General features: G+C 49.4%; 1 protein-coding gene and 1 pseudogene across 2 annotated transcripts in view; both read right to left on the minus strand.

Annotated features, from left to right (window-relative positions):
- Positions 1-2303: 2303 nt before the first annotated feature.
- Positions 2304-20315, minus strand: part of MTOR (mechanistic target of rapamycin kinase) — a 128252-nt gene continuing 110240 nt past the window's right edge. For both annotated transcript variants that reach the window (XM_040987904.1, XM_040987905.1), the window contains exons 46-58: positions 20053-20227; positions 18386-18521; positions 15658-15805; positions 15076-15198; positions 13354-13436; positions 11486-11558; positions 10288-10362; positions 9875-10010; positions 8300-8365; positions 7320-7400; positions 6977-7057; positions 4113-4218; positions 2304-3520 (exon numbers count right to left, since the gene is read on the minus strand). In XM_040987904.1, the coding sequence (XP_040843838.1) occupies positions 3505-3520; positions 4113-4218; positions 6977-7057; positions 7320-7400; positions 8300-8365; positions 9875-10010; positions 10288-10362; positions 11486-11558; positions 13354-13436; positions 15076-15198; positions 15658-15805; positions 18386-18521; positions 20053-20227 (1299 nt within the window). In that variant the 3' untranslated portion in view covers positions 2304-3504. The remainder of the gene's footprint in view (positions 3521-4112; positions 4219-6976; positions 7058-7319; positions 7401-8299; positions 8366-9874; positions 10011-10287; positions 10363-11485; positions 11559-13353; positions 13437-15075; positions 15199-15657; positions 15806-18385; positions 18522-20052; positions 20228-20315) is intronic.
- Positions 12972-13110, minus strand: LOC121161584 (annotated as a pseudogene).

Raw genomic sequence — 20315 nt, forward strand, 5'->3', positions numbered from 1 at the left:
CGCGACGCGCGCGCACGACGCATGTGCAAAGGCTGCCATCCCGCGGGAGGCGGTAGTGGTGGCGGGAGCTCCCGCCTGTCGCATCGGGGCACCTGGGAAAGGCCTCTTACTATTACCGTGAGCTAGGATGGGCCCGGAACCCCTTGCAGTACTACTCCGCCCAAATTGGGGTTCCACGTTCCGTCGCCTGCAACGTCTCTTTTGGGGTTCGTTCCTAGCAGCCCACTCGTTCACGGACATCGCTCCCAAAACTGAAGGGCGGGGAGACCGCACTCACCCTATCCACCTCAGGGCTCGCCTTGCCCTCCGCAGGGGAACTGGACAGGGCCTCCATGCTTTCTGCACTCCTTCCATCTGGCGGGCAGGCTGCCCCGCCCCGCATCCCGAATGCCTGCTACAGCGGGAAGCAGGGTGGACTCAGGGCAGGATTGCTGGGTGCAGCCTGTCCCCAGAACCTGACGTGGCACAACTCACTAAGCTGAAGTGTTATGTTGGGATCTGAATGTTGGCTATTACCCTGTTCATAACAGGATAGTTGGCTGATTTATTTATTTATTTGACAGAATTAGAGGTAAGAAGAGAGCTTCCATCTGCTTCTTCCCTCTGTAAATAGTTGTGTTTGTGCCGGATTTCTGAGATCCCCAGAAAATCATCGAGTCTGAAGTCGGTGCTAGAGCATAAAGGGCAGTTTATTCAGGTTAGCCTAGGTCTCCCAGCCACCTGCCCCAGCCCAGCAGGGCTGGAGGGGAAGGGGCCGCTGCAGCCGAGGCTGCTGCAGGAACAGCAGGGCAGGAAAAGCCAGAGAGAGCCCAGGTTGAACAGCACAGTGGTTCTTATACATCTCAGGCCATTAATTAGACAGTCATGATTTAGCAGGCTTCTGTTGGTGGGTCTGAAGCAAGCAACTTTCAAAAAGTACAAATCGATGAGCTATAGGGTAGGGGGTCTACCAAACACCAGGTACTTCTTCCTGAGGAGTGGTCTGCCTATGTGACCTGCCAGGTGTCCTGCCGGGTGTCACGTAGACTGTCAGGCCTGGAGTTCACACAGCCCCCAGCCAAGCAATTAAGGCAGAAATCACAAAAGCAGAAAACACCTAGGTTCTTCAGTTGCAAGGACTGGAACTGGACCCTCTGAATCCAGAAGCCAGGAGCCTGCTCTGGGTCTCCCACGTGGGTGCAGGGGCCCAAGGATTTGGTCTATCTCCTGTTGCTTTCCCAGGCACATCAGCAAAGAGCTGGATGGGAAGTAGAACAGCTGGGACTGGAACTGGTGCCCACAGAACATGCCGCCGTCTACCTGCTATCCCACTGCCTCAGGATATGCGGGTTTTTTTTTTTTCCAAGACTTATTTTTATTGGAAAGGCAGATATACAGAGAGGAGAGGCCGAGGGGAAGACCCTCCGATGGTTCACTCCCCAGTGACCGCAATGGCCGGTACTCGCCGACTCAAAGCCAGGAGACAGGAGCTCTTCTAGGTCTCCCACTTGGGTGCAGGGTCCCAAGGGTTTGGGCCATCCCCCACTGCTTTCCCAGGCCACAAGCAGGGAGCTCGATGGGAAGTGGAGCTGCCGCTGGGATTAGAACCGGCGCCCATATGGGATCCTGGCGTGTGCAAGGCGAGGACTTTAACCACTTCGCTACGTGCTGGGCCCGATACTCAGCTTTTTACCTTTTCTTCTTGGTCGTTTACTTGAACACACAGTTACCCAGGTAGGGCCTACTTTTTTGTTTTGTTTTCAAGATTGATTTATTTGAAATGCCAGGTGACAGGGAGAAATACAGAAAGGGAGAGAGAGAGGTATGTATCTTCCATGTGCTGATTGACTGCAAGTGCCCACAGTGGCTACTTTGGGCCAGGTTAACGCCAGGGGGAACTCCTGCACATGGGCAACAGGACCCCAGACACCTGGCTGAGGTGCATTAGCAGGGGCGCGAGCCAGCGCTCTGAGGGTGACACCGGCAGTCCAGAACTACGCCTGCCGCCACGCATGCTGTCATCCGAGGGCACTGTGCCTGCATACTTGCCACCCCTCACTTCAGCCCCCGTCATGCTCAGTGTCCCCACTGCTCCCTGAAGACCTTTCCAACCTTCTCCTTGCCAGGCGACCTTCCCAGCACCTCTCTGGCTCATGTGGGGCTCTCCTGGCCTGGGGGCAGGGCCCCAGCTAAGCGTGCACTGTCAGCACTTGGCTGGCCCGGAAAGTCCTTGTGTCCCCAAGTGCTAACTGCTAATAAAAGGGGAATGTGGAAGGAACAAATGTACCCTTCGCACACTAATTATGAGCAAAAAGTCACTCAAATACTTTTTAAAATTCTGATGTCATTTATTGGCACAAAAATTATTCAGATACACAGGGTGTCTAGACATGGCTACACTGTATACTTTGTGCATTTAGTTGAATATTTATTTTGCTCATAATTCCCAACATATACTTGACCTCTCCTCTTTGTGACAGCAATTTTTGTTTCCCAAGCCGTTTCTTGGAGCCAGAGCAGTCGGATCAGTGTATGCATTCCAGCCCGGTGCTGGGAAGGCTAGTGGGGGGCCATCCTGCCATGCCATGGTTACCTCTGTGTGTCTGCTTAGCTCCGGCTGCCCATGGGTGGCTCCCATCTCGGATTGCAGTGTGTGAGCTGCAGCATCACTGGGCCAGGCAGGACACAGATCTTGCACACCCAACTTGCCCATCTTGTGAACAACACCTTTGCTGTCCCCACACCAGTGAGGTAATGGAGGGTGGAGGGGATGAAGTCGGTGTCGTCCACTGGTCCATGTCCTCCCTGACCTGAGGGGGCTGGGGGAGGGCGAGGCCATGTGTCCATTAGCAGGGGCGTGTGGTCCGTGCCTATGCTGGAGGAGGGCGAGGCTGTGCACCTGTCAGCAGGGGCGTGTGACCCGTGCCCGTGCTGGAGGAGGGCGAGGCCGCGCCTATCAGCAAGGGCGTGTGATCTATGCCTGTGCTGGGTGCTGGAGGAGGGCCAGGCCACGTGCCCATCAGCAAGGGCGTGTGATCCATGCCGTGCTGGAGGAGGCTGAGGCCGTGCCCATCAGCAGGGGCGTGTAGTCCGTGCCTGTGCTGGAGAAGGGCGAGGCTGCGCACCTGTCAGCAGGGGCGTGTGATCTGTGCCCATGCTGAGTGCTGGAGGAGGGCGAGCCCGTGCCTGTCAGCAGGTACATATGATGAGACCTCTTGTGAGTGAAGTAGAACCCGTATCTAATGTTAAGGATCTTGTGTTCCTCCGGATTAATGGCTCGCTTCACCCGGGCTTTCTGATCCACCGTCCTGGGGACCAAAGCAAGCCTGTGTTTCTGACAATTATTCTTCAACAGCAGCTAGAAAGTCGGTTCAGACCAACTTGGAATATACAGTAGTCTTTTCATTTACACTTGAACATATTTAACAAAGTCGAGCTTTCTGACTGGAGTTTCGGTATAGTGGACACATACACCAAAGAATGAAAGCCTTGGAGGAAATGTTGCAGGCACGTCTGAGCCTTCGCTTACCAGAAAGGACACCTAGGAAGGCAGGCAGAAAAGGAATATTTTAATAATGTGAGTTTCTTCAAAGCTTTACGCAGTCACCTTGACAAGGGCAAGACCGAGCTCTGACAGCCCAGGCACTCTGGGGGCTCATTCACAACTAATTGCATGGGACACACTGTCATCTCTGGCTCAGGTTGACACCCGCCTGTGCCCCACACACCCCACACGGGACACCTGCTGCTGCCTCTGGGCGTGCCTCCGACAGCTGATCAAAGCATACCCAGCTGGTCCTTGAGGCTAGGCTCTTAGGTCATAAATCTGTCTTTTCATCTCTCTGTCACTGCTCCGGCTTCTCTCACCTTGCCTCAATCTCAGAACTGGAGTGACAGCAAAAATGCAAAAAGGACCCCTCTCAGCCAGCCAAGCCCTGCCTCTCCCTCAAGCCATTCCTCTTGGCATGATTTTCATTTCTTTTAGTGTTTGCCTTCCAAATATGCACTCCTAGGCCTCTTACGACAGTGAGCACTCACGGTGAAGACAAATTTTTCTTGGCCACCTGGGCTGGGGCGTAGGGTGGGGCCTTGCCTGTCTGATGCTGCACAGCTGCTTTGACATGCCCACTTACCAGCCAATGTAGCACTGGCAGAGGTTTTCATGGGATGTGGCTTGCTTGATGAGCAGCTCAACTTGCGTTGGGACATCCAGAGTGTCGTCGTGTGAGAAGTCCCGACCTGGTGGGAGAGGCAGAAACCTCTGACTCTGTGCCTGGTTGCCAGTGCATCCCTTGTCCTGTGGCAAAGCGCTCCACGCAGCCCCATCAGCTCATCCTCTCGCCCAGGGATGAAAGGCACGCCACAGTTGGACGGAGTAACAGACTGCTTCTCCCAACCCAGACGTGCTCAAGAGGATGTTCAGGCATGCTCTGACACCCGGGCATTCCCCGAGCTCCTCCACCGCTAACAGCAGGGACACACCCGTCCCCTCCATCAAGGGGCTGAGTTCCTGTCCCACACCCGTCTCTCCGTGCACACCCAGCTCAGGCATTTCTGAACTGCTCTCCTACTTCTCCTTCTCACTTTGTGCTCTTTAGTCAGGCGGCCAGCTCACCACAGTTCTCAGGTGTCACCATCGACCTACAGCCACCCTTGACCTACATCTGCCCCCCTTCCCCATCCTCTTTCTTACTTTGCCTCTTGAAAATTTTTGAATTCATGGCCATCCCAAGTCTAATGAAGGGTCATGGCTTTCCTCTGCCCCGTCCTCCACCTGCCACAGCGGCATGAGGCAGAGTTTCCCAATGTCAGTCTAGACCCTAGATCTCTCTCCCTGCTCCACTGAGAACCCTTCTTGACTTCCTCCTGCCCTTAGGATGGGATGTAGGATACATATAAAGGTCCTATGTGATGGGGCTATGGCCTAGCCAGCCATTCTCAGGTGCTCCCCTTATTCTTAGGGCAGTAGGGCTGGCCTGCTTTGGGACCGTTTTTCTTGCCATTGCTGTCTGATACCATAGGCCTGGCCTGTATGTTCAGTCTGCCTTCAAGAACATCCTTTTCATACATTCCACTTGCAGAGTCTGGCACACAGGCTGCTTCCTTAGGGAAGCATTCTAAGCATCATGGCCTTGAATCTGTCTCATTACACACAGGGCTCCACCTGGGGGAGTCCAAGGCCATCATGATTTCCTAAGCATCCAACATGTGAGTGCCTAGCCAACACACACTGGCTACAAAGCTAAGCTGCTAGGCATGATGTCAGGCTGCAGCACCCTGTGCTGCCTCTGACCCTTGTTGCTTCAGAGGGAGGCACTATCGTGACTGCCAGACAGAGAACCAGGGGTTCCTAGGACAGGCTGTACTTGGGGGTGTGGGGTGCAGGATGGAGTCTCTGGCCTCTCCAGCTCCTACCCATTCTATCACTTTCTGGTCAGAAGACAGATGACTGACATATGATATCTCCTTTTAAAAAGTATATGTCTTAAAGGCCCGGTGCCGTGGCCTAGCATCCAGGTCCTTGCCTTGAACGTGCCGGTATTCCGTATGGGCACCGGTTCTAATCCCAGTAGCTGCACTTCCCATTCAGCTCCCTGATTGTGGCCTGGGAAAACAGTCGAGGACGGCCCAGGGCTCTGGGACCCTGCACCTGTGTGGGAGACCGGGAAGAAGTTCCTGGTTCCTGGCTTCGGATCGGCGCAGCACCGGCTGTTGCGCTCACTTGGGGAGTAAATCACCAGTTGGAAGATCTTCCTCTCTGTCTCTCCTCCTCTCTGTATGTCTGACTTTGTAATAAAAAATAAATAAATCTTAAAAAAAGTATATGTCTTGCGCCTGGCACAGTAGCCTACTGGTCTTGCATGCACTGGGATCCCATGTGGGTGCCAGCCCCACTTCCCACCCAACTCCCTGCTTGTGGCTTGGGAAAGCAGTTGAGGACGGCCCAAAGTCTTGGGACCCTGCAACCGCGTGGGAGACCCAGAAGAAGCTCCTGGCTCCTGGCTTCAGATCAGCTCAGCTCCAGCTGTTGTGGTGCCTGGTGAATGAATCAGTGGACAGAAGGTCTTCCTCTTTGTATATCTGACTTTCCAGTGAAAATAGATAAATCCTAAAAAAAAAATATGTTCCTCTCCCTGTCCTCTCTCTCCAGAGCGCAGAGAACTCACTAGCTGATGACTGCATAGAGAAAATGTGCACATATGCAATGGAATTAGCGTTCCACAAAAAAGGATGAAATCCTGCTGTTTGCAACAAAATGGATGCAACTGGAGACCCTCACATGTAGTGAAAATAAGACAAATGTCGTGTCTTCTTTGTGCTCATTTCTCTTCTGTACTCAGAGAGGACAAAGATGATTCAATGCATTTGAGTGAAGCTGACATCTCTGGACTCGCCTGCTGTGTACAGCCCTGCCCGTATTCCTGCTGGACAGCAGTCTTCCTGCTTTGTACTAGTGGAGCATTAAGCCTGTGACTAAAGTAAATTAAAAATGTTACTGCAAAAAAAAAGGGAGGGAGGAAGAGGGGACTGAGGGAAACATCACTGTACTCCAAGAATTGTATCTTTGTGATACCTGATACCTGTCTGTTCTCTTTAATAGTAATGAATTACTTCCAAAAGCCCCCAAAAGTATAGAGAGGTGAAATCAGAGTGGTGAGACTGGCTCTCGCGTCAAGTCAGGGTGACGGACACTCCCTTGGATGACTTTGGGCTCAACATAATTTCATTCAGCTCCTGAGTTAAAAGAGATTCCACAAACACTGTCTCATTGTTACTTGTGATCAGCTAGGAGACAATGAGGGTGTTTAGCTGACATCTCAGAGCTATGAGCTGCGCGAGGCCGAGGTGCAGCATCAGGACCTGGGCAGAATAGTTGCTTGGGAACGAGGTGCAGCTTCAAGTACCAGGGAAAGCAGATGCATGGGGCCAATGCTCAGCATCAGGACCCGGGCAGGACAGTCTCCTGCTTTATGATCAGGTTAACACACACACTCACCTGTGAGCTTATCGCGGACCCTGTTAATGATCTGAATAGCTTTCTTATTCAGGGCTTCTGGTTTCACCAAACCGTCTCCAACTAGAAGACACAAACGTCAAAATAACCGTAGAGAATCAGACTGCAGCAGACACAGTGGGAGCCGCTGTTTTCTCACTTGTGTAGATGTTGAGCAGTTCTTCCTCTGTGTCCAGCTTTGCCCTCGGGCTAGAACAAGGAATTCACGGAACCTTCTGTGCTCAGAGGCTGGCTTGCTGTTCCATCCCCGAGACCCCCTGTGACCAGTACAGCTGCTGCTCTCTCAAACAGCTACTCCCTGGTGCAACTCCACAGGGGAACTTACTGAAAGAGTGAATGGATTCTGGCACCGTGGTCCCCGTTTTCTTATGAGCTGGTTCTCCAAGTTCTACACCATCCAAAATTTCTAGGGGGAAAAAAATCAATTAATAGAAAATTTAAACACAAACAAGCCATAACTGGCATTAGCTTTCATTTTTTTTCTTTTTAAGATTATTTATTGTGACTGGCATTATGGCATAGTGGGTCAAGCCACTGCCTATGAAGTCAGCATCCCATATGAGTGCTAGTTCAAATCCTGGTGGCTCTACTTCCAGTCTTGCTCCTTGCTAATGTGCCTGGGAAAGAAGCAGAAGATGATCCAAGACCTTGGGCCCCTGCCATCCAAGTGGGAGACGCAGAAGCAGTTCCTGGTCCTGGCTTCAGCTTGGCCCAACAGCCACTTGGAGCGTGAATCACCAGACAGATTTCTTTCTGCTTCTGGAACTGTGTTTTACGAACAAATTAAATCTTAAAAAAAACCCCTGTATTTGTTTAGTTGTTTTTTTTTTAAAGATTTATTCATTTTTATTTGAAAGAGTTATAGAGTAGAAACAAAGAGAGGTATCTTCCATCTTCTGGTTCACTCTCCAAATGAACCTCAATGGCCAGAGATGAACCAATCCTAAGCCAGGAGCCAGGAGTTTCTTGAGTCCCCGGGTTCTAGTCCCTCCTCTGCTCTCAGTACCAGCTTCCTGCTAATGTGCCCCCGGGGAGGCAGCAGGTAATAGCTGAAGGATTTTTGGTGCCTGCCACGCATGTGGAGAGCTGGCATGGTGATTGTAGGTAGTTGGTATGAAAACGATGGATGGTATTTGTCTGATTTGTCTGATGTAAAATGAAACAATACAACAAGGAAATCAGCTTTGTTTCCTGCATATGTGGCAGCCATGGGAAGTCACAGCTCTTCAGGGCTGTGCTATAGCTCCTCCCACCCTAGAAACACTCTGGACAAAGGGGCTGTGACTGGCCCTGGCATGCACCTACCTACTGATTGGCCTGCCGAGTAGGAATCTGTTCGTGTCCGGGATCGCTTGTTGCCTTTGGTATTTGCTGGGGAAAGAAAAAGAGCGTTAAAGAGTTCTTCAGTGGCAGGCTCTGTAGGCCTGGCATGGTCAGCAACTACTTGGGACACCTGCATCTCATTCTGAAATGCCTGCTTCAGATACTGGCTCCTCCTCCACTGAGCCAGCTCTCTGCTAATGTTCCTGAAAGCAGAGGATGACTTCAGCACTTGACTTCCTGCCATCCGTGGAGCAGGCCAGAGTTCCTGCTTCCTGAGGTTCCTGGTCTTGGTCTGGCCTAGCCCTGCCCTGTCACAAGTATTTTGAGGAGAGAATCAGCAGGTAGAAGGTATTTCTCTCATCTCTCTCTCTTTTTTTAAAGACTTATTTATTGTTAGTTGAAAGGCAGATTTACAAATAGGTTAGGACAGAAAGATCTTTTTTATCCGCTGGTTCACTCCCACTTGGAGGGTAGGGACCCTAAGACTTGGGCCATCTCTCACACTTTCCAAGGCCATACGCAAAGAGCTAGGTCAGCAGAAGAGCAGCTGGACTTGAAACAGTGCACATTTGAGAATCATCAGCACTGTAGTTGGAGGTTTAATTTAATATGCCACGGTACTAGCCCTGGCAGGTCTAAAAAATAAAAAGGTGCTAGTGTTGTGGCATAATGGGAAAACGGTTACTTGTGGTGGAATACAATATGGATATTGATTCAAGTTCCAGCTGCTCCATTGCTGATTAAGATCCCTGCTAATGTGCCGAGAAACCAGCAGAAGATGGACCAAGCTTTTGGGTCCCTGGACCCACATGGGAGATCCAGAACAAGCACCTGGCTCCTGGCTTTGTACCACCCCAGCTCTGGCTGTTGTAGCCATGTGAGGAGTGAACCAGTGGATGGACGATTTCTTCCTGATTTCTCCCTCTCTCTCTGCTCTCTCTCTTCAAAACTCTGCCTTTCACATTAAGAAACATATCTTTGGGAAAAGAATTACTTCCAACTTTGACTTGAAGAGATCTGTTGATAAAATTTCTTATGATAGCGAAAATATAAGTTTTCCAAAAGCTGTAACTCTGCAGTGAGAACAAAGACATATTTCTTCAGAGGAAGAAGGTGGGTGTAAGCATGTGATGTAACACCCAGGGTGACGCTCCATCTATGGATTTAGATTCAGACAACATAATGTGAGGTCAAGGAAGAATTTGCTGCAGCAGATCAGAGGCCTCTAAGGAGGCAGAAGCAAAGGGTCCATAAAGACATTGCTGTCTCGAATCTCAACTGTGCATTTTTAATTGAAATTTCAACTGACTCCTCTTTATGAAGCTCAAATAAACAAATCCACTGGGGCATGCAGCTAATCCTGCAAAATATTTTAATTAGCATCTAGATTGGTGATAGGAGTTTTCTGTTCTAGAGAATAGACATGCATGCTTGGCCACTAGAGCTGCTGCAGGAGAGTGTCATGTAAGGGCAAGAGGTCACTGCGATATAAGCTGTTGGATACTCTTCATCTGGGAGGGTGTCGAGCCCGGCTCCCACACACTTGGTAATACTCACTGTCCATCAGCCTCCAGTTCAGCAAGGGGTCATAGACGAAGGCCTCCAGCACGGCCATGACACTGTCCTTGTGCTCCCGCAGCACCTCCAGCACCGTGTGGCAGGTGATTCTGTAGTTGCCATCCAGACCTGTAACCTAGCGGAGGGACAGGGCCTCTCACCATGAGGACCACAAACTCCGGCTCTCTGGGCACAGTCCCTGGCTAGGAGAGGGCCAGTGAGGGCCGTGGGGCCATGAAGCCAGGTGAGATCCTGTGAACTGTGGATCCCGTTCTGACACAATGGGCAGCCGCAAGACACTGCTACAGATGGAACACAGGCATGTCGTGGGGCAATGGAGATCCATCAGCCAAGTCTGCCTTCCAACTGTGTGGACCCCACTTCCAAGCAGCTTGTTTGCAATGCCCACTCACCTCCATAGCATTGGTCAGCATTCTTGTTAGTCTAAATGGAATCTTCTCAGGAAATTTCTCTCTGGTCATAGCAACCTGGAGAATAAAGGGAAAAAACCCCACAATTTGCAGTTAGATTGATTTCTTTAGTGAAAGCCAGGTAAAGGCACACAGTTCTATCTTGGATCAGTTGCACTGACTTTTTAAAAAAGATTGATTTATTTTGGGCCCAGCACGATAGCATAGTGGTTAAGGTCCTCACCTTGACTGCGCCAGGATCCCATATGGGTGCCGGTTCTAATCCCAGCAGCTCTACTTCCCATCCAGCTCCCTGCTTGTGTCCTGGGAAAGCAGTCGAGGACAGCCCAAAGCCTTGGGACCCTGCACGCACATGAGACCTGGAGGAGGTTCCTGGCTCCTGGCAATGGATCAGCGCAGCACTTGGGGAGTGAATCATCGGATGGAAGCTGTTTCTCTCTGTCTCTCCTCCTCTCTGTATATCTGACTTTGTAACGAAAATAAAAATAAATCTTAAAAAAAAAGAATTATTTATTTTTACTGCAAAGTCAGATATATATATAGAGAGAGAGGAGGAGAGGCAGAGGGGAAGATCTTCCATCCATTGATTCACTCCCTAAGCGGTTGCAATGGCCGGAGCTGAGCCGATCCAAAGCCAGGAGTCCGGGAGCCTCCTCCAAGTGTCCCATGCGGGTGCAGGGTCCCCAGGCTTTGGGCCGTCCTCGACTACTTTCCCAGGCCACAAGCAGGGAGCTGGATGGGAAGCAGGGCCATGGGGATTAGAACCAGCATCCATATGGGATCCTGGGGTATTCAAGGAGAGGACTTTAGCCATTAGAGTAGCATGCCGAGCCCAGCACTGATTTTAGTTATAGCACAGAAATCAAGTATGTCACGTTTAACAGAGGGGCTCACCATTGAGTTCTGAAAACTAACAACAACAACAACAAACCAGCAGAGAGAGAGAACAGGGAAGCAGAGGACCGGTGGGCTGCCTGTGAGCTGGGTCCTCCTGAGCGGGAGGGCAAAGTGCGCATGGCCACAGCCCTGAGAAGGCTGAGTCCAACGGAGGGCAGGGGTTCATAGTTTAGACTAGCTTTGTGTTGTGTCTGTAGCAGTTAAGTGTGAGACAAGGGCATGTGGGGGCTAAATGTGCCTTCACTGTCAGTGAGTTCCATGCAATGTTCTAACATGTGCTCACCTCAAAGCAGTCCCCAAAGTCAATGTGCAGGATCTTCCCACTGAGCCGGTCCAGCATCAGGTTAGATGGGTGTCTGAAAAGCAAAGGAGACCAGGCAAGGGTCACAGAGCAGCACCAAAGGAGGAAGCACCCCAAAACGCAGATGCCAGCCAGAGCTGGCCACCCACCAGCCACGGCATCCCCAGCTCCCGCTGTTCTTCCGACTCCCTGCAGCACAGCCAGGCTCCCCGACGAGGGATGGCTGTGCCTGTTCTATGCTGCAGCAGCAGAACTGTGCAACTGGGACAGAGATCTGACAGAGCCGAGAACATCTACTAGCTGGTCCGGCTCAGCAGAGCCTGCCAACTCCTGCTCTGAGGCTGAGCGGAGATTTATCTGCGTGAGTCACAGGTTGGCCCACTGCACCAGGGTGATCTATTTCCCAGGGCTGTGGCTGCCTGACAAGCGGTTTCTGGCAGTGCTGGCCCTCGGCATGGTGAGGCTCTACCACGACAGCTGAGGACCTGTTTCCTTGAGCAGTGAGCCAAGCCAGAATGGATCACCTGGCTTTCAAACTGGTGTTCCATTGGTTTTTTTTTTTTTAAATGATGTATTTATTTGAAAGAATGACAGAAGAGAGAGGAGAGACAGGGAGAGAGGTAGAGATCTTTCATCTGCTGGTTCATTTCCTAAATATTCCCAATAGCCATTGAAGCCGGGAACCAGGAAGTCCAACCGGGTCCCCGGTACTCGGATTTACCAGCTGCTGTCTTTCCAGGTCTGACAGCAGGAAGTGGTCTTCAAAGGGGAGTATCTGGGATTTGAACCAGCACTCCAGTACAGAATGTGGGTATCCTATGCAGTGAGTTAATTGGCTGCACCACAATACTCACCCCTCTGCTAGTCTTTTTTTAAAAAACAACAATTTATGATGTTTTTGGGAATGCAATTATTTTTACTGTCAAATGGCTATCTGGCATATGATACTAAGAAAAAACTACCCAGACAAACAGTTTTCTTTATCTAATTGCATGTTAGTTTCTGAATATTTGTAAATGACTTCCTCTGTCAGTACATTTGGACAAAAACAGATCACACTAAAAAATCAGCAAATTATACTTTGGTTGATTTGAACCATGGGAATAGGATTACTTCTCTTAGCAGAGCGGTAACTGACAAATGGTTGACACAGTCACTACCATACTGTGCTCATGCAGGTGTTTAGCCCAGTGGTTAAGAGACCTACACCCCGCTTCCAAGTGCACGGGGCAGCATCTGCCGGTTACGTCCAACTGCAGCCTCCTCTACCGCAGCCCCGAGACAGCGGGTGGCTTCGTGCCTGGGAGAGCTGGCCCAGGTCCTGGCTCCTGGCCCAGCCCTGGTCACTGTGGGCTTTGGAGAAGTGGCTCTGGCAGGCAGTGCTCTACGTGTCTGTCTACCTCTAAAATGAATAAACAAGAATCTGCATGATTAAAACACGTTTTTTAAAATTTTCTCTTTTCTTTTCACCTATCAGGGCCTGGGATTCACCCCCTCACTCCCAGACAGTAGGGGTAAGCTGAGACCACCTGGTGGCCATGGGTGCAGAATCTCACCAGTGGCTGTGACCACAGCTACGGTCGGAGCCGTAAAAAATAGCTACTTTAATATGATTTTTAGTATACTACACCACACTGTACAGAGAGTAACATCCTGGAACTATGGGTTTTCTTCCCTTCAGTCGCCCATGTTGATCGCTGAGCTTGTTCAACAAATGGGGATGAAGGCTAATGCCATAGGACAGGTCAGGAGTACAAACACAATGCTGCTTTATCAAATGGACATAAATCGCACTGGGAAATAAGATGAAACTAATCAACAAAAAAGAGGAACAAATTAAACGCACTCACCTATCTCCTAGGCCCAAAATATAGCCCACCATGGACATGACAGCTAAAGAGCGGGTGTAGTTGGTCCTTCGGTCAAACCACACCTAGGAACAAGGGAACACGCGACACATGTGGACCACTCTTCAGAAACCTGAACGGATTCAACCTAATTCTACCTCAGTCAACTGTCTGTTTATATCCCATCAAAGATGAGATAGAATACGTGATGGGCTTCATTCACAGCTGAAAAGTAACACACTGCACTCCAGAATCAACTTAATTAGAAATGTAAAGAACATAGATTAATAAGGAGACTTTTTGTAGGTACAGGCTTGATTAAATGAGAAAATAAAGGATGGGCACTCATCATTCTCAATTATGTAAACATCATCAAAAATAAAATTAAAAAATCATTAAAAAGACTGTAAATTTGCTAAATCCTTCAGGATTATTAGGAATATTTAATAGGATTGCAATAAAAAATGCAGTGGCAGCTTTTTCTCAAGTTTCATTGATAACACTACCCCAAAATTTATCTGCAGGGAAAAAAAAATGAAACAGCTGATAAGAGGAGTCTTGTATTAATACTAGCAGTATGGGATTTCAGCAGAAAGAGCAAGGCACACAGAACAGACTCCCCAGCAAGAAATCCAGGAGCACAAAAGAATTAGTGTAACAAAAATAAAGTTTCAGAGCCTGGTGCGATGGCTCAGTGGCTAAATCCTTGCCTTGCATGCAGTGGGATCCTCTATAAGCAGTTCGTACCCTGGCTGTTCCACTTCCCATCTAGCACTATGTGGCCTGGGAAAGCAGTGGAGGATGGCCCAGAGCCTTGGGGCCCTGCACTGCGTGGGAAACTCACAAGAAGCTCCTGGCTCCTGGCTTCTGATTGGTTCAGCTCTGGCTGTTGTGACCATTTGGGGAGTGAACCAGCAGATGGATGATCTTTTTCTCCCTCTCTCTGTAAATCTGACGTTCCAATAAAGTTAAATAAGTTTTTTTATTATTAAAGATTTATTTATTTATTGGAAAGTCAGATATACAGAGAAGAGGAGAGACAGAGAGGAAAATCTTGGTTCAATGATTCACTCCCTAAGTGACCGCAACAGCCAGTACTGCGCCGATCCGAAGCCGGGAACCAGGAACCTCTTCCGGGTCTCCCACACAGGTGCAGGTCCCAAAGCTTTGGGCCATCCTCCACTGCTTTGCCAGGACACAAGCAGGGAGCTGGATGGGAAGTGGAGCTGCCGGGATTAAAACCAGCGCCCATATGGGATCCCGGCCTGTTCAAGGTGAGGACTTTAGCCGCTAGGCCATGCCGCCGGACCCTTAAATAAGTTTTTTAAAAAAGCTAAATCTCAGTAACAGTGGTGAAGGGATAGTCTTTCTTTCTTTCTTTCGCTTTTTCTCTTTCTTTCTTCCTTTCTCTTTCTTTCTTTCACTGTCAGAGAAAGTGACAAAATATATATCAACAAAATAAAAATCTCAATTCAAAAGACATACCATTAACAAAACTACAAAACTAAACACACACAGAATTGGTAACATATGTAAAAAAAAGAAAACAAACACTATCAACTTGCAGAGATCTGCAATGTTATTAACTGGATGCAGGAGTTACAGGAACTGCTGCGTCTCAGTCTGCCAGCCTGCCTGGCATTACTGCCTGCTCTTTTAAAGCTGCTACCCCTTACGTACCCCGGAAGGCCTGCCCGGGCGGGCTCGGGTGCGGGGAGGGCCTACCTCGGAGCTGGGGCTCTTGAGCCACAGCAGCTTGGCCAGGTCGTCCCCCGCTGTGTTGTTGACCGCGTGCTCAAACACCTCCACCTTCTGCATCAGGGTCAGGTGGTCGTAGTCTGGGGCCATCTGCAGCAGAACAGGCACAGACGTGAGTCAGGCGGCTCAGCTCCAGGGGGAGCGAGGCTGGGGTCCAGACCTCCACCAAAAGGAGAAAGGACAGAGGAATACTGCGCAAGTACACACGGGACCACGTGTCCTCCCAGGGCAGCAGGGGAAAGGCCAGGACTGGCCCAGCAGACACAGCTCGGACTGCTCGCACCTCTACTGTCCGTGACCTGCCATGGGGCTTCCTGCATGTCAGGTGATTCTGACTTCCTCTAGGATGATGAGAACCTTCTAGAAATTTAGGGGCCCGTGTTTCTTATCTGTTTAGGACTCTACTTCATGAAACCTTCAAGTAACTTTCCTTGAACAGACTTTCTAGTGATGAACACACAGAGCTGGAGAAATCACGCCGATTTCCCAGAGCGGGAGCTCTGCCTCCAGCGCATCGCGGCCCTTGGGTCTGGCAGCCTCGTCACATACCCTCAACATGATCCGGTGTTCAATATTGAGCAGGATCTTCTTCTTCTCCCTGTAGTCCCGGATGAGGGCGTGCAGCGTGTCACAGTGAGGGACCCAGCCAATGAGGCCCGAATTGGTTGATAAAGGAATGACGGCATATCGCTGGATGCTGGTGCGCCAACGGGAATGCAGGGTTAGTGCACGGCAGAGCTTTTTAAATGAATCTTTCTATATATTTATTGACATTTTTATGGATTCCCATGAGATGTTTCTACAGATGTTTACACAATGTAATGTCTAACTAAATATATCTCAAAAGCTCATTTAACATTTTTTATGATAAAAACATTCAAAATCCTTTCTTCTACTTTTTTAAAATTTATTTTATTTTTATTGGAAAGTCAGATATACAGAGATGAGGAGAAACAGAGAGGAAGATCCTTTGTCTGTCAATTCACTTTTCAAGTGTCCACAACCGCCAGAGCTGTGCCAATTCCAAGCCAGGAGCCCAGAACTTCTTACAGGTTTCACACACAGGTGCAGAAAGCCAAGGCTTTGGGCCATCCTCGACTGCTTTCCCAGGCCACAAGCAGGGAGCTGGATGGAAAGTGGGGCTGCCGGGATTAGAACTGGAGCCCATATGGGATCCCAGCACATGCAACGTGAGGACTTCAGCCAGTAGACCACCTCGCCGGGCTCAACTTTTTCTTTTAAAGGTTTATTTATTATTTTTATTGGAAAGGCTGATCATATTTTCAGAGAGAAGGCGAGATAGAGAGAAAGATCTTCCATCTGCTGGTTCACTCCCCAGTGGCCATGATGGCCATAGTTGAGCTTGATCTGAAGCCAGGAGCCAGTAGCTTCCTTTGGGGCAATTACACAAGTCCAGGGTCCCAAGGCTTTGGACTGTCCGCCACAGGTCATAAGCAGGGAGCTAGATGGGAAGTGGAAGCCAGGATACAAACTGGTGCCCATATGGGATCCCAGCACTTGCAAGGTGAGGATTTAGCCATTGAGCCATTATGCCCTCGACCCCCCCCCCATTTTTTTTTTTAAAGAAAAATCCACAGTATATTATCATTATCTATTGTGCTCCTACATTGTAGTAATTTTTTCTTTTACATTAAAAATTACAACGGATGAAAATTTGAAAATATAAAGGTACAAAGAAGAAAACTAAACACTATAAAGCAGAAATAGCAGCTATGAATCCTTGAATGTTTCCTTTCAGTTGGCTTTCTGTATTCACGCAGCCTGCTTTTTCTTAATTTTTTAAAAAATAAATGGGATATCAAATATGCTCTTTCATATCTTATTGTCATCCAATGATGTTTTCATCTTCTTAGGTTTTCAAAGAGCTCTAATTGATATAGAAAAATATTTGTAAATGAAAAGCACAGTATACAAACTGTGTTTTATATATTTATATAAAATATATAAAATGAGTTCAACTACAAACATGAAAGACAAAAAAATACATAAAAAAGATAACAGCTAATAACTGCTAAATAGATTACCAATTACTTCCTTTAGGACACGGTACTATATTTTCAGCTTTCTACATTAACAATGGCATACACTTTTTTAACCTATTTGAAAAATGAAACAAAATCTAAGAATCACAAAAGGGCTTTTCAACAGAAAGACACTTAATTGTTAGTACTTTAAAAAGTTAGTTTTAGGGCCTGGTGGCGTGCCCTAGCGGCTAAAGTCCTCGCCTTGAACAGGCCGGGATCCCATATGGGCGCCGGTTCTAATCCCGGCAGCTCCACTTCCCATCCAGCTCCCTGCTTGTGTCCTGGGAAAGCAGTTGAGGACGGCCCAAGGCTTTGGGATCCTGCACCTGTGTGGGAGACCCGGAAGAGGTTCCTGGTTCCCGGCTTTGGATCGGCGCAGCATCGGCCATTGCGCTCACTTGGGGAGTGAATCATTGGACGGAAGATCTTCCTGTCTGTCTCTCCTCTTCTCTGTATATCTGACTTTGTAATAAAAATAAATAAATCTTTAAAAGAAAAAAGTTAGTTTTAGGGTTTGGTAAAGTTTTAGTGGGTAAAGTTGCCATCTGAGACACTGGTATCCCACTCAGGCAATTCCTGTTCCGGCTCCTCCATACCTGACCCGACTCCCAGCCGAAGGTGTGGAAAACGCAGTAGAAGATGGTCCAAATGCCTGGGCTCCTGCCACGCACAGAGGAGACCCCGAGGAAGCTCCTGGCTCCTGGCGCTAGCCTGGCCCAGCCTCAGCTGCTGCGGCCATCTAGGAAGACTAAACTCTGGATCAGAGCAGGATGCAGGTGCCATTGCTAACGGACCCCATTTGCCAAACTGGCTGCTGTGTCAGGAGCTGGGGAGGGTCAAGCTCACAGAAGACAGTGCACTAATGATGCAAGCTCGCTGGTCTGGGAACAAGCGGGTGACTATCTCTCTGAGTAACCTCTCAGGGAGCCATTCACGCCCTTGCTAGGCAGAGGAGCAGCAACAGTAGCGGGGACAGGAAAGGTCAGAGTCACACATCACCGTCGCAACTCCTGCAGGTGAACTGTCCCAAAGCACTGCATTCCAGATGCTCTGGAAGTAGTGCAAGCCACTCCTCAACGCACACTCCCTAGACACCGCAGAGTACATCTTTTGCCAGGTCAGAATGACTTGACAGCTTGATTGTCCAGGTCTGAGACTACAGGGCTAGACGGAGGGAAAAACAAGCAGAGCTGCCACTCAAAGCTTTGGCATTCTCCCTGCGATCTCTATACCTGAGGTTCTTCCGCAGAGACGTGGGGTCATTGGCTAGGAGGGTGTTAACCAGGCCGAACAGCTGCATCACCCGCTCGTCCTGCCGCAGGTCTTCATGCCCCTTCAGGAGGAAAACAAACTCATGCCCGTTGCTGCCTGTGAGGGTCAGAGAAGACAGGGAGGGATGGTGAGTTTCCAAAACCTCCCAAGACTATTGCGTCTTATCTCCTCACTTTCTGTAAAGGAGGAGATCAAACACTGGAACTGAAGAGAAAAATAGTTCTGTTTGCCTTTGTTCCCCAAAGGCCAATGTGACCAAATGAAAACAAAAGAAAATACGTTCTGCAGATTATCACTCCGCGTAATGCCCCACCCTGACTCACTGTATCCTTCGCTGTCCAGAGAAGCCTGACACCCCTACACGTCAGCTCACCTGGGGTCCCTGCAGGATGTGGCTAACAGGGGGCACCGGAAGGAGGTCAGAGATCTCTAAAGAAGGGTCAGTGATTGCCCCCCACAGTTCTGGGACAGTCCATCCTCCCCCGGCTTTGTGGCAGCTGCTGTTGGATGGCCTTTTCAAAGGTTATCATGCCTGCAGGACTCAGTGCGGTTTCGGGTCTGAGGCTTGGTGTGAGTGGGAGTAATTTCACCTTGGCTTGTCCCTTCGTGCTCCCTACTCGGTCTCTGACCTTTGCTTGCAGACATAGCTCTTTCATGAACTTCCTTGATTGAGCATCCTGAGCACCTGACTAGCACAGGCTAAGCACCAGAACACAGGAGCCCACGAGGTCTACAAGTAAGGGCTGTTGATAAGTGACCACGGTATTTAAGGAACCAGAGTGTCATCCAGAGAGAGCAGGCTCAAGGGACCAAGAGAGAGTCCCAGGCAGGTGAGGGGCGCTCCCCATAGGCAAACTCCAGAGGGCTGCTGTTTAACAGCCTTTACTAGGAGAATTAATTTAAGAAAAAAGCCTTGTTTATTTAAACTGCTGAGCAAGACAGGGAGAGAGAGAAAGAGAAAGAGACATTTTCTATCCATTGTTCATTACCCACATGGCTGAATGGGGCTGGTCCAGGCCAAAGCCAGGAGCTTAAAACTCCATCTGATCTCCCACCTAGGTAGCAGAGGCCCAAGCACTTGGACTATTTTCCACCACCTTCCTGGGAACATTAGCAGAGAGGCTGATGAGAAATGGAGCAGATGGGATACAAAACTGGCACTCCAGTGTGGATGGCTTCACAGGGGACAGCTTAACTCAGTGTCACAGCACTGGACCCTGAGAAGCTATTTTATGTAATCATTTTCCCCGATATAGACTATGATGGTAAAAAAGGGGCCACATTTTCTTCCTTCCGGAGTAGCTGGTTGCCATCCATATTTGCACGCATCCAGATGCTCTTTGCTGGCCTCCCATTTCCCAGCACCTACCTTGTCCAGTCTGATCTCTGTGTGTGCCAAGGCAACCCTTTGTGTGTGACCACTCCACTGCTTCTAAACCAGCACGGCTCCGTGAGGAACTCAGAGTCCTGGGGAGGAGCTAATGGGGGAATCCACTGTGCTCTACACCTCCACTCTCAGTAAGCACAGGAGAGACGCTACATCCAAAAGGTGACCAGTGGGATAGCAAATGGTCATTTCAGAAGACAGGAGGAGAGGCGGGTGACAGAAGTCCATAACGGTTCTTACCCATGAGTGTCAGCTTCCGGGGCCTCTGCTTAGACGTGATGACTTGCAAGGACGGGGCTATGGACTGAATGCGAATGATTGGCTGGTTGGGGTCATATGTTCCTGGCACAGCCAGTTCAAGGTCCCGGCACATCAGAAGCTTTGGGGAGACATACTGCAGCTCTAAGGACGTGAGCTGTGAACAAATATCAAAGGATTTAGCCTCCTACCTTCAGGGAAAGGAAGAGCAATGTTCAACAGTGTGCTAAGAGCAATGACTTGTC

The sequence above is a fragment of the Ochotona curzoniae genome, unplaced genomic scaffold (assembly GCF_017591425.1).
Source record: "Ochotona curzoniae isolate NIBS_2020 unplaced genomic scaffold, NIBS_Ocur_1.0 contig_4792, whole genome shotgun sequence".
In the NCBI taxonomy this organism is placed as follows: Eukaryota; Metazoa; Chordata; class Mammalia; order Lagomorpha; family Ochotonidae; genus Ochotona; species Ochotona curzoniae.